At 42.3% G+C, this 14,270-nt stretch overlaps 1 protein-coding gene across 1 annotated transcript in view; it reads right to left on the minus strand.

The window, feature by feature from the left end:
* BACH2 (BTB domain and CNC homolog 2) overlaps nucleotides 1–14,270 on the minus strand; it is a 183,029-nt gene that overhangs the window by 41,692 nt on the left and 127,067 nt on the right. The window contains exon 5 of the mRNA XM_058020269.1: nucleotides 3,656–3,910. Within this exon, the coding sequence (XP_057876252.1) occupies nucleotides 3,656–3,898 (243 nt within the window). The 5' untranslated portion in view covers nucleotides 3,899–3,910. The remainder of the gene's footprint in view (nucleotides 1–3,655; nucleotides 3,911–14,270) is intronic.

Raw genomic sequence — 14,270 nt, forward strand, 5'->3', positions numbered from 1 at the left:
TTCACACACCATGGCCACATCTGAGCTCTTGCTATTATGCAGCTGTTCTGGGCAGCTTGTCTACACACTGAAATATGTTGCCTTAACAAAAGGTGTGGTACAAAATCAAATTACCAAGGCCAGCACAAAAGGGTTTATGGAAACTCTTCAATCAGTGCAGAATTAGCTCCATACTGATTTGTTTAAGTTGATTAAGGAAAGGTTTGAACTGAGGCCAGTTAAGACATGCTTGAACTAACCTGAAATGTCTAACACAAGGTTTTGCAGTGGTTTGAAACCCTCTAAATCCAACTAGTCCCAATTCTGTGTGTGCACAATGTCTCCCTACTGAAATGACTGGTGTATTGTAAAGACTGCTCTTGCTTGTAACTGGATATAAACAAGAAATAATGTGAAAAACATCTGTTCCCTGTTTAGCTAGACAACAGTTAACAATGTCTGGATGCCAGATTAACAAAATGACCCCAACATACTATGAAGTAAAAAAAGTCTGCAGTTTAGACTTCAGAGGCAGATTTACTGCTTTGAATAATCAGAAGTAAGTTCTTTTCTTTGATGTTAAGCTTCCTCACACCAACATAACATGAACGTAAAAGCTTTATATATAAAGCTTTATTCAGCTCCAACACCAAACCTTTGACAAATGATAGTAACAACAATGCCCTTTCTCCACAATGTACTTCAGCAGTTTTCAAACTATACTCAGATTTAAAATACAGTGTTTATGTGGCTGAATTAAAAATAGCTCTGTAAATTTATGAACAATTGTTACCTTTGGAAAAGTTTTGAATAGTGAAGACTACATTTAAAAATTCTTTTCAGTATCTGTTTTTCTGTATTCTACACCAACATAAATTGTCTCTAAGCATAAAAAGTAGTTGTTCAGGATATTCACATTCAGCTTTTGTTTAATTTTTTTTCACAGGAAGAATAACCCCCTACATGACAGAACAAGTCAGTTTTCACAGATACCTAAAGAGTACCACTGCTGCCAGAGCTCTGCAGACCACAGACTGAAAACAGTAGCCTTGGGAAGCATCCTAGCATCCTTAGCTTGTGAACCAAAGATGACCCTGCTAGCTTCTTTAAATGCCATATAACTCTTTCCTCTGCCTTATCAGCTTTTACAAACCAGGAGTGTTTCAGTTCCTCTTGCAGGAGCTCCGATGCTGTTGGAGGCACTTCCCATACCTCTGCACAGGCACTATCAAAGCGCCCCGCGCTGAGAAGCTGAGCAGCACCAGAAGCAGGGATGTGCATCTTAACCAAGGAGTAACTGAGAAACAGTGAGATGCATCAGGCTGCTCTCCTTGTGAGTGACTAGCTTTTGTGAGGAAATTATTTAGCTGACCACCTCACACACGGCTACCTCAGAAAAGTAGCCATAAGAAAACTAAGATTCAATGTGTTTAGCAGCAATTAATTTGCATGTGGAAAATAAAATATCTGTGCAAGTAAACATTGGTAACTGTCATTATCTCTTTTAATAGGCCAAGAGAGTTCTTTTCCAGGATGAGAAAGTCAAAGCCCTCATGCTCTAGTAGCTCTTTTAGTAGCTCTTCTGCTACTAACAGAAGCATGTAGCAAAGTAGCAGTGTTGGTCTTGGGTAAGGCATGACGATTTCAAAGTTCTTGGAAAAACCTTAAGAACTAGGTTCACTACTTCTGCATCTCCATGAGCTTCACTGGAGCCATAAGAGCAGCCACTGTAAACCTAAGTCACAAAAATTTTTTTATCTTTCATTGAGATACATTCTAAAATGTAAAACTCTAATACTTCATTTATTTGAAGATGATTCACTTAAATAGAAATGATTTATGGTTGAACTGGAGGATTTTTTTCTTAGACAGCATCTCATATAAAACACATAGAAAGACCAACCTTTGTATTTTAAGTCTGTAGTGTCATATTAACATAGGACTGGGTGACCAAGTGCAAGTACATCATGACCCCTCCACTGGCCTGCAGCTCAGCACCTCACTGCTGCTGGCATTAGAAATCTTCTAATTTCCAATCTACTTTTACTGAAAGCTGGTTGAAACCAATCAGTGCTTGAGCCAACAGTGATTTTGGCATTAGAGAGAAATTCCTCCTCTCTGCTGTTTCAGCTCCTCCGTCTAACTAGAGCTGCAGCACATCTCAGTTGTCACACCAACAGTATGAGCCTGCCATGGTCCTTTCTTCTCCTCCTTTAGGCCAGGCTCATTCTTCTGAACATCTCAGTCACTCTTCTATGTGCTTATTTGAATGTCAATTACTTTTCTTTATGTAACAGGATCTGAATTATACACAAGAGGTTTCACTAAGACTTCATAGAAGAGCACTGCAATTTCACACTTCTGCACCCTTGGGCATGCTTTGTCACTTCTCTGCTCCTACCCTTGCTTTGGCAAGAAAGCCATGCAACTGACTGAGACTCGATTCTTCCACTGGAAATTATTAGTGGACACTGCAGAATCAAAGTGTGCATCCTAGCGGGTCCTCTAAACTCCTCTGCAAAATGTCTGGGTTGAATGTCTTCATGAGTAATACTCAGTGTCAGGACTCATGAAGTCACAGCCAGTGACCTACTTCTAATGCTCTCCAACTTGTGCTGTGACAACATTACAACGCTGCTGAAGTCTCTGGAGAACTAAACCAGAGGGGGAAAAATGATGTGTGACATTTTGGGACCTGTCATCATTTAAAAACACACCATGACTCCTCAAGGGCGTTAAGCAAAAGATGGTGAAAAACCTTCCATATGCCAGAGCACCTTCCCACTGAGTGACTGCTGTGCTGTGCCCTGGGTACATTGGCACTCTCCCCATGCCACCCTTCCCAGCTGGAGACACTGGGCAGGCAGTGCCAAGGCAGCAGAGATGCACCTCCCCTCTGTGGGCAGCAAAGCCACCAGCGTGCCCTACGGTAGCTGTGCCGTCACAGCTCTAGGGCTGTGAGGAAATTACAGTGGGGGTGGAAGCCAGCCAGTGAGATTCTGTGATAAAATAAAGTAAACTTTCCAGTGAGGTGGGTGTTTTCTACGTCCCTGGGTTTCCTGCTGTGGGAGCTACGCTGCATGACAAAACTCTGCTCTCTGACAGACTGAGTTCATGGTTTCTTGGGGGAAAACACGGTTAAATCCCAAACTCTTTATGAGGGGAGCTGTGAGGAAGCCAGACTGAATGAGGAGCAGGAAAGGGGAAAGAAGTGGAATAAAGCTATGAGCTGCCAGAGAGGGGTGGACAGCAATGAAACTCCCAACAACATGACAGCTCAAATGATTTTTCAACAATAACCTGCCATGTAGCTGTCACATCACTCCTTTCAAATTTCCTGTCTAGAAGAGCAGAGGAATATAAGGGTCCTCATACTGCCCTGAACGAGGCTACGTAATGAAATGTTTGGGAGCAATTCCTTCAGCAGCAGCGACAAAGGTGAGACGAAGCATCCTAAAGTTTTGCCTCCATAAGGCTGGCATGGTGTGAACGTGTCCATCCTTCAGTGATTTGCAACCCACCCAAACACAAACAGCACATCCTGAGCCGTGCTGGGACAGCCCCTGACACCTGTGCCCCCCTCCCTTTGCCAGCCCAGCAGACCACAGAGGTTTCCCTCCCCAGGAGGGAGGAAGGGGTACCCTGTTACAGCGGGGGCACGGTGCCCATACTGTACCTCTTCCGGCAGGCTGACCACCAGGTCATTTTCCGTCTGCCCAACCAAGGCCTGCAAGAAGTACTCGCTGCAGGCAGCCAGCACAGCGCGGTGGGCGCGGAACTCCTTCCCCTCCACGATCAGCGTCACGTCACAGAGAATGTCCTGCTTCCGCTGGTCATTTAAGCAGAGGAGAATATTGGTACAGTGCACCGTTGACTCATACACATACATGGGGGAGTCAGTCTTCTCATCCACAGACATGCCGTTCACACCCTGCAGGGCACAAGGGAGAAGAAAGCACAAACAAGGTGGTGAGGAGCAGCACGGTCCCTGGGTGGATACGCTATGGGGAGATTCAGCTCGAGATCTGTAAACCTCAAGACCACAGCCAAGCAGCCCATTAATGCTTAAATCCAAGAATGTTCCTAGGGAAACATACAATGAATGATACTGGTTTGATGCCACTGGATTTCACCCTGTCATGCTTGGATTACCTACTTGCCCCACCAACTTCCCCCTTCAAAACCAAAATAGGGTTTAGATAGACTGAAAAGTGCTTTTCTTCAACCACCTACTATGCATCTCCAATTTCCAGTTTAGTAATGGCAATAACACGGGGACATTGGAAATTTTAGAAGATTTTAGAAAAAAGCTAGAGTGACTGTTGGGTTTTCTAATGGTGAAAAAAAGGGCTTGGTGCTTGCTTCTGATATTTCCAGATCAAAGGGAAAAACCCCTCAAACCCCCAGATCTATTCTCCAGCAGACAGACAGCACTACACAGTCACACTGAAGACCTCAGCTCAAGTAAAAGGTAAGGTGGAACTGTACCTGACAAAGACAAGCCACTAACCACAGCAACTTACTTTCTCAATCACAATTTTAAGCCTTAAGAGGGAGAGAAAGATATTTAGCAGCTTCAGAAGAAATTTGTTTCCATGTATGGCTAAAGCAACATGCCTTCATCAGTGGCTTAATGACATTTACAGAAGAGTAGATCTTCCCGAATTCCAGACCCACAGACCCAAAAAATCCCTTCACCTGAATGGATGTGCAGCCCCAGGCAGCCCATGGGTGCTGAGGCTGCTCCTGCTGAGGCTCTTCTGACTGAAGAGCAGAGGTTGGAATGATGTCAGACACCCATTACACACCCATTGCTACTGTCTGAGGCAGGGAAATTCTCTGCCTGGTGTTCTGCAGTTTCTGACACATGTAGAACTGGCAAAGCCTCTGAACACGGAGACTGGATTTGCAGTGGTGATGGTGGAGGGAAACAGCTCCCCCCAATACCTCACACTGCATGAACCCCCTTTGCACTTGATATACTGAAGTAATTAATTTACTAAAAACATCTTCCCCAGCATTGGACCGAATCCTTTTTGCATTATTTTCCCATTTCAACTTCTCTGAGTAGGAAGGTGTAAAAGCCTGTGACTGAGCAGACTATATATCCCAAACCAAACCCACTTGTTTTCAGGCTTACATGGGGAAAAGGATTATTGGTATGTATTACTCTACCTACTGCTGAAGGGAAAGTTGTGCAAGCGCACAAACTTGCAGCATTTTAAAGGAATCATTTTTCCTTATTTAGAATAACAACTGCCTTCTGAGAGGTAAAATTCAGAGGCATCAAGGGCTAAGGGTAAGATGATGGTATTCTGGTAGAGTACTGCTGCACTGTAAATACATGACTATTGTATCAAGTGAAAGCAAAATTCCTCCTCTGCTACTTTTTCATGTGGATTGTTGCAGCATTCTCCTCTGCTAGTGCAATATACAGGCACATCACTAGACACAACATGACTTCAAACTATTTCTCTTGCTGTGAGTTCAAACTAGGTTACCATTTTCCTACAGTGCCACTTGAAAGACACTAATCATCCAGACAAGAATGGATTTAAGAGGACAGACTTGTTACTTATATTGACTAAACTTCTCAATGGTGACTTCATCTTCCCACCTTTACATGAGTATTTTTAAGCCCTTGGCTATGATGACTCTGTACAGAATAGGTATTTTTGCCAACAGAGCAAAGCTGTAATATTACTGGAAGTCTTAATGGAATGCTTACAGATTTTCTTTTACTGGCATTTTCAATCTTTATGCTGACTCATGTTACACTTTTGAGCACTCAGCTGAAATGCTTACGTGAACAGAAAAAAACCCACAACCAACGAACACAGATTAGTCCTTCAACAACTTAACATGCAGAGAGAAGATACATAGCTGCTAATTGATCTGCATACAGGCAGGGGAAGGAGACACTTCGGGGGGTGAGTTATACCAGCTGGATTTCTTAACTAGAAATAATAAAAAAAATTTCTCTGTATAAATTGAGACTAATGAGAAGAATTGACAGCAATCATGCTATTAGCACTTCACCAAGGTAAAAGAGAAAATGACACTTAGCTCATCTCACTCACAGCTTTCTGTATAACTAAACTCTGATGATAACGATAGCACTATAATGATGTTCTAAGTGGTCACTCTTGCGTGCTATGAAATGAAAGAGTTTACAAGAACAATCTAGTGGGAAAACCTGAGAGTTGCAAATGACAATGCAAAGGGGAAAGCAGTAAGTTTTTTTCCCCCCTTTATTTTCCAGGCATGTCTTATGCCTGTAATATCTCAGATGATGAAGAAAAGGACAAGAAACCCGACACCTGGCAGATAATGAACAGCACATCAATTATATTTTCAGTGCCTTAGAAAAAACCCACCAAACCCCAGCTAGCCTGAAATTGCAATCCTCTCTTACAGTAATAGTGCAATTTGTGTGAATCAAACCCCAAATTACTTAGTTACTAATTAGTAATTTCTCACTTTTTAACTACAGCTCTCATCAAGTGTATTTTTTTTTTTTAAATTGCTGCATGTGCTGTGAAGTGCTGAAAATATCATGGTGTATTTCCCCACTGGTAAGCAAGCCTGTCTCCTCTGCTAGGAAACCTGAGCAGTGCAGTCCTGAGGCGCTGGCGCTGCAAATGGCACCTGTGCTCCCGGGAAGGGCCTGCACCCCGCTGCCCACATCGTCATACTTTCCCAAGGCTGCTGCTGTGACTCCAGGGGCTTCCTGAAGGTGGATCCGTGCCAGTCACCTTCCCACAGCCCCTGAGAATCCACATGGATGCCCCGTCTGGCAGCTGTGACCTCAGCCTTGCACAGACCTCCCCCTGCCCGTGCCCCTGGCCGCTCTAGGCCGCGCCCGAGCCCTGCATTGCGCACAGGGAAACCGGGGCTGGGCTATGGCTCAGGACCACCTATTTACCAGCTTTTAATGCTTCAACACCAGTGATTTACAGTTTTTCCTTTTCCACAGCCTGCCATCGACCACATGACCTCCAGACGTGAGGTGTTTCCTCTCCAAGAGGGCTTTATCCTGCAGGAAAGGTGCAAGATGGTGAAACCTCTCACTGGGAAGTATATTGTTCATTTTCACAGGGAAAGGGTTTAGAGGGCAAAGAGAAAAGGTCACTGTAGGACTTTGGCATGTAGTAGCACGAAAATTAGAAGAATTAAACTCTTTTTTTTCCTCTATCCTTGGAATAAAAAGACCCAGGGATCTGGTATTATCTCTGAACTCTGAGGCAAGCTGGGCTGCAAGCCTTTTACACAGTGTTAATTCAAACTGCATCATTTTTTGCTGAATTCAGTATTATGCTGAGTTTGCAGAACCTTATTCATGGAAATCATTGCTACACACTTCGTATTTTCTTCAAACTGAAAAGGGAATGTCTTAGCAAGCCTTTCTCTGGCTCAAAAGAACATGCTGTGCATTTGTTTGCATATAGGTCACCATGCTGCCAGAAAAAGCCTCTATGAAACAAAAGTTTCCAGAAACTGGCATGAACTATTGTGGGCAAGGAAAGCACCATTGTAACTGAGCCAAAAAAGCTGCTGGTAAAGGCCAGCCACTGCAGTGAAGTGAAATAAAAGGTTGCTTACAAGTTCCTTCCATGGTGATGGGTGGAAGATCCCACCAAACTCTTCAGCATGGAGGAAGCCTACAAAACCTCAGGAGACTAAAAATGTTGCTCACGGAACATCCAAATCACTCTGGTTTGCAGCACATGGTCTGTACTGGCTGGCACTCATCTAAAACTCTCCAGGAACTCATAAACACTTTGACTGAGCTGCTACCAAAAATACATTACCTATCACAAAAAACCAGCTCCTGCCTCACAAGACTGGAGCACAGGCAATGTGGTGTCTGTTTCTAAAGAGAAACAGGAGGAGAGAGAAAATCTTATCAAGACACACCAGAAAGTCCTGCATCAGAACTGGGCTAATTATGTGAAAAGGTAAATCTCTATCATGGCAGAGCTACAGAGCACTTAACCAGGCAAATTATCATCGTGACAAAGCAGCATGGCTTCTGCAAGGGGAAGTCATGTCTCTGATGGGCTCTATTAGAATTCCTGAAGTGCATCAAATTAGCAGTGAGGAACACTGGTACATGTAATTAGTGTTGACTTTCAGAAATTCTTTGACAAATTTCTTTAGAAACGCTGTTAGAGAAATTCAGTTGCCATAAGCTGAGAAATTGCATCAGACTGGAAATAACTTAGGATAAACTGTATTCAACAGAGGAGGAATGCAGGGACAATTTTCAGCATATTAGCAGTGAAATTTCTTCAGAAACTGGCTCACATCTGGCTGTGGTCATGCTGCTCAACGTGTCCAAGCTTCTCTGCTCTCTGGAGCTACAGCAAGGTTGGGCACACTTAACTCTAGGATGGCAGACTGCCTGGATGTACATACAGGGTCCCCTTGCAAGGTCCATGACATGATCGAGCCAGACTCTGGGAACAATTTGAAACAACAGAGGTTTAGACTGAACAAGGAAAAACTGAGGAACAAGTTGCCTGGAGAGGCTGTGATACCCTGACCGTTGAAATAAACCAAAATAGTACCCCATCCTCATAGCAGGATGGTTGCTTAGTTTTTCCTTGAGAGATTTCACAGTCACTGCAATAAAGCATCTGTACAACTGACCACTGCTGAATGTTACTGGGCAAAGAATTCACTCCATATGTAAAAGCATTCGTTGCTCCTAATAAAAATATCTGGAGCCACGTTACTGAGAGTACAAGCTTACATATGAATATTTACATGATGCAGCATGTATATTCCACTGCCCAATATTCCACAGACAATATTCCACTGTCCAACAACAAATGTCCTTGTATTATCCATCCTTCCTGACCTACTAACCACTGCAAAACCCCAAATCTACTGCTTCCTAGACCTCTGCATCCCGTGTCCCCAGCTGTGGGAGACAGCAATGGACATGCTGCCTGGTGCTCCCCTTTCTCAAACAGGAACTGAAGTTGTGTGGGGACCAAGTTGTTGAAGGCAAGCAGTAGAGAACATCTGTCCAAAGATTACACGTGGTGGGTGTCACTGACACCAGGAACTCCCACAACCCAGTGGCTCCGGCAGAGCAGCTGGTTTAGGACATGAGAAGCCATACAATGCTAAATTCAACTCATAAATAGGTGCATAAACTGCAGCAGAAGTGTCTTTGTAGTCTGTGTGTGGTAAACCACCAGCAAGGATGGGGGAAAAGAGGGACCTGAAGGCATCATCTCGTCTGCCTCCTGGTACCCTAAGCAATGTAAACAGGACATCACATCCATAACAGTGCACAGAGGACTCCCAACAACTTCACTGCAAAGGTCTAAAAAGGTTTATCAGTTTCTCCTCATTATGCCTGTAATGCTTCATTTTAATACAGAAGTCAACATATAACACTGTGATTCCTCATTTAGGAATTGCAGTGCCTGACCTGGTGTGAAATGAACCAGAGGTTTTTCTTGGAAGCATAAGCTGGAGATCACATTTTATGTCCTGCTATGCAAGGCAACTCCCAACTTTCCCCTTATTGTGTTAAGAGAGGATCAATACTGAACTGAGAGTATTTTTAGTTCCAGTTCACATTCTCTCAATCAGCTCCACTAACAGCAGAAGAATCTAAGGAACAGTTTCAAATGGCCAACTTGAACACATCTAAGGCTCTTTGGTCAGCAGTAGCTGGAGTCTGCATTACAGATTTGCACGTAAATGTCTCACAGTATTTCTGTTCAATGAGATTCAGGCAGAGAATGTGAAAAAATGCTCTTTTGTTCTGACATTTTCCATTGTTTTTTTTCCCTCCTAACAATTTAGCAAAAGGTACTCAGAAAAAAATGGGGAGAATGATGATAAAATAATGAAAAAAAGTTGAGAGCAGCTTGTACTTCTGACAATTGGCAGCAGAAGCACATCAGACTTGACAGTTTTTAGGGATAAACATGCACTGTTTTTAAGTGGCAAGTGGGAGGAAAATAATTTTCCAGGCTTCCTTCCCCATCTCCTAATATTTTTTCTATGAAAAGACTCATTCTGTGTAATCAACACTTTGTTTTTAAAGAAAGTTATCAATAACTAACACTTCAGAGCTCCTAAAATGACCATGCTTATAATTGGTTATTACGATCTCTCAATTATAGCTATAACAACAAAGGATATGATTATATTGTCACTGCTTTTCTTTAAAAAGAAACTATTGAAAGGCCTAATGATTAATTCACCATTTTTGAGAGCTCATTGTAATGACAGCAGACTATATACAAAGGTCTCTTCAGTGAGCCCATTATTCAATTAATAAATGCTGAATACTGAGCAGTCATAGTCATATGAAACTCCCAAGAATTGTGTGAATTTTTAACCAATTAATTATCAATTACAACATCATAAAACACCAGCACAAAAATAGAAACAACGAAATTTAATTATAGATTATTCTTCTTAGTTGCCGCAAATACTACACAAGACTGATTTTGATTAATAATTCATACAGCAATAAAGTATCAGGAAAGATAATTATACTGTGCCACAATTCTCACACTGATTTCTGTAATTACAGATTACAACAGTGTTAGCAATTTAAAAAGGTTAGGGAGCAGTAGTAATTTGCTATGTCATCCTTAGCAATATTAATGTCTTCTTCTCTGAGCACCCCAGATAATTGAAAATAGACTTGTGGGCCGCCAGGCTACATGGACTTCCTCCCGCCAAACACAGTGTGGGTGCCAGGGCCATTAGCAAGATTGTCTTAAGAGATGAACTTTTCACATTGACCAGGTAGCTTCTGCTGTAAAGCACAATGTACATGGACAACTGGAAAAGACACAGCAGAGCATTCCTGGCCAGCAGCTGCAGATATGCTGCTCCCGAGAGTGATGGCCGGTGCTCCTGACCTAGTGCCTTGTAGAAGGACCTTCACTGGACTGTGAGTGGGAAGGGGGACAGCTAAGGGACCCAGGGAGAATTTAACCATGGCCCTTCGAGACAGGCATGTCTGGCTGGGCACACAGCAGGGCCCTGCAGATGTTTGCTAACGTCTCCCAAAGGCAAGAATTCCTGCTGCTGAGGAGGCTGCACGGCTCCGACCCACTGAGCGTCCACAGCCCAGGGAGCACCCTTGGAACAGCAGAACAGCAAGTGGCTCAAGGAACACAGACTGGTCCTCCATGGGTTACACCACAGGCAGTGGCAGAAGCATCAGCGCCTGAGCTGGCTGCATGGCGGGGCCACGAGCCCCATTTCTCTACGGCAAGCTTCACATGGGTTCCAAATGGAGATGAGAACACTGGATACTCCTTCCTCAGCTAAACTGTCAGGAACAGGGATGTATCCTGCAGACTGTGGAATGGCTGGGTTTGAACAGCTCAATTATCATCACAGTGCAGAGGCTTTGATGTTGAAATTAAGTCCCACTGCAAAGTCATTCATTGCTTTTCTTATACTGGACTAAGACCCTACAGCACAACTGGATAGATACTGCGGGAAAAAAAAACCAAAAAACAAACTAACAAAAAAACCCCTAAAAAACAAAACAAAACAAAAAACCAAAAAAAACAAAAAAAAAAAAAAAAGAGGGAGCCTGATCCTGCAGACCTTTAAACAGAATTGCTGAATATGACTTTAATCTGTAGCATTTTTATTCACAATGGTTTTGCTATTGGTAGAATGCACACATGAGCAAAAGTGTACCACAGCTTCATGTCTACACTGAATCTTTTTTTTTTTAAAGTACTGTCAGGATGCCTGTAGTCTCCATGATGAATGCTTATTTAAACCCCAGGTGTCTACTCTAAAGGAATTGTGCTTCAGGTTGTTCAGAGATTGGTACCATAAGGAGTCAGGGATTCCCAGTGGAGGTTGCTTTGACGAGTCCAAACAGATTTATGTTCCATATAGAGATAAAACCTATTTCTTGACTTCAGAGGGTTGTGTTGCTATTGTTTCTTGAGAGAGTAACCCAGATGAACAAGGTAATGAGAGCTCACATTCTTTAGGGACCTTAGTTAACACGCAAATTATGTTTACACACAGTATATGCATTGACCTATACAATCTATACAGGCCTACTAGGCAAAGTATACACATGAATGTTTTTATGACTCAGTAAAAATTATATAATTATACTACTAATTTTCATACACTGAGTGAGTCAGGCTTAATTTAACATGAATTTTCAATGTTCTGTAAATAAACTGATGATGCCCTCAGGAAAGAGGCACGATAGATGTGCGGGGGAATGGTTTGGGTTGGAAGGGACCTTAAAAATCATCTAGTTACAATTCCTCTGCTGTTGGCAGGGATATCTTCCACATAGACCAGGTAGGAAAACAGGAGGAACAACACAAAAACTGTCCACTATCCTTATTTCTCAGAAGCTACTTGACTGACATATATGAACATGGAAAGCAAGAAACACAGAACTCTTTCTGGATAAAATCTCCTCTCACAGCTTTCACATTGCTCTTTACAGTAGCTGGCCACGGTGAAGGGGACTGGAACTAAGTCTGCTACTCAAAATAGCTTATTCAAAGCAGAATGGGGAATGCCCAACACTGAAACACTGCCAGGAAACCACCAAGCACAACAAACAACACATTATGTTCTTCTGAAGCAGTCAATGGTTTCAGGACCTTGGTAAGACGTAACCTTTTGTATTGTTCTTGGGTGAGCTGGACTGCCAGATTAAAGAATCTGAGAGGGAAAAATGAAACAGTGGTTTGTTTTTATTTTGCCTTCCAGCGTGGTAAGCTCTCTGAAAAAGTTTAAGGTCTCCACACAAACAGGGGCTGGAAATTCTGGCAAATGCCCACTGCTTTTCTTGCTTTAAATGAGTATTTGGGGGTTTTGCTTGAGGAGTGATACAGTGTTATGGCTTCCCCCTTTTTCCTAAACCTTTAAGTAATTTATGTGTACTGGTGTGGGCATATGTGTACATATATGTATAACTCACACTGCAGAAATGCCCTCTGAAATGATGGAAGTGCAGAAGTACAAATGGTTTATCAAATATCCAGGTCACTTGCCAGTATGACAGTCTCTCAGGATAGTAAAGAAGGTGCTTCTGTATTTGACATCTCTTTTGCTAAAATGACTGAGAATAAAGACACAGCTGATATTGCCCTAATGCCACCAAAGTTTGGAAACTACAAATTATGAACAACAGCACTGTGCAGCTTTTTTCAGCAGCCTTTGAATGTCAAAGATTACACTAACAAGTTGTTTGTATAAAAATTATTAATTTCTTTTATCTTCTATTCTCAAGCTTAAAGTGGAATTCAGTGCTGAAGCTCTGTACTTTAAATTTTGGTTGCTATATAATGAGCATTGTTTTCACTTTTTAAAAAAGAAAAAATTAAAAACCAAAAAGCAATCACAAAAAAAAAAAAATCCACAAATAAGCAAACAGGAAAGTTCTCTCAAAATTTTGCTGTACTAATGACTGCTTTTCCAGTCTATTTGCAGAACCAGTGGAAGCAGTTCTATCTGCCTGAGAGGCTATAGCCAAAACCACTGTGAACACCTTTGACTACACAAATTGCAGTGGCTGGGAAAGCAACCCGACCCCATTTTCTCCTGTCATACTGCATAGTTGTTATGGGAAAAATCTGCTCTCTTTGTTTTATCCCCTAAAATGCAAGCTTTTCATCTTTGCTGCAAGTTAGCAGGTGGTCAAAACATCCTTCATCCTTCCTTGGGACACAAACTGGCATGTGCTTTGGAACGTGTCTGTGGTGATTAATGTGTGAAGAGCAGGGAGGCGTGCAGTAGGTCACTGGGTTAAATTTGGGACAGGCTTGTGTAGGGTGTTAACTTTGCACCTTCTGCTCTCAGGAAAGAATACAGGTGCTCCTTCTCCTAAGAACGGGCCACTACCTGTCTGTGCAGCATTTTCCACAACCAACTATGACGTTCTCCCTTGAAAACTGAATGAAAAAATCTTTCTTTACAGTAGATCATAAATTTTTGACTAATCTATAACAAAGTAACTAAACAAATAAATAGATTCTAATGACTACTGCATTTGGATCCACAGATTTACACTGAATCTTGGAAGTACAATCAATATACGCAAAACCCCCCTATTTTGACGTTTTTATAATGATCAAGTGATCAGAAGATGACTGAAATGACTATTTAGAAACTCAGAGCAAGTGCCAAGGGGATACCTGGATTACACCAATGCGGTTTTGATCCTGCAAAGATCTGAGAATCACTGTTTTGTTATCAGAAGGTTTAAGCAAGGAGTTGCAAGCTTTCCCACTATTCTCAGAGTCTGACATATACCT

The sequence above is a fragment of the Melospiza georgiana genome, chromosome 3, assembly GCF_028018845.1.
Source record: "Melospiza georgiana isolate bMelGeo1 chromosome 3, bMelGeo1.pri, whole genome shotgun sequence".
In the NCBI taxonomy this organism is placed as follows: domain Eukaryota; kingdom Metazoa; phylum Chordata; class Aves; order Passeriformes; family Passerellidae; genus Melospiza; species Melospiza georgiana.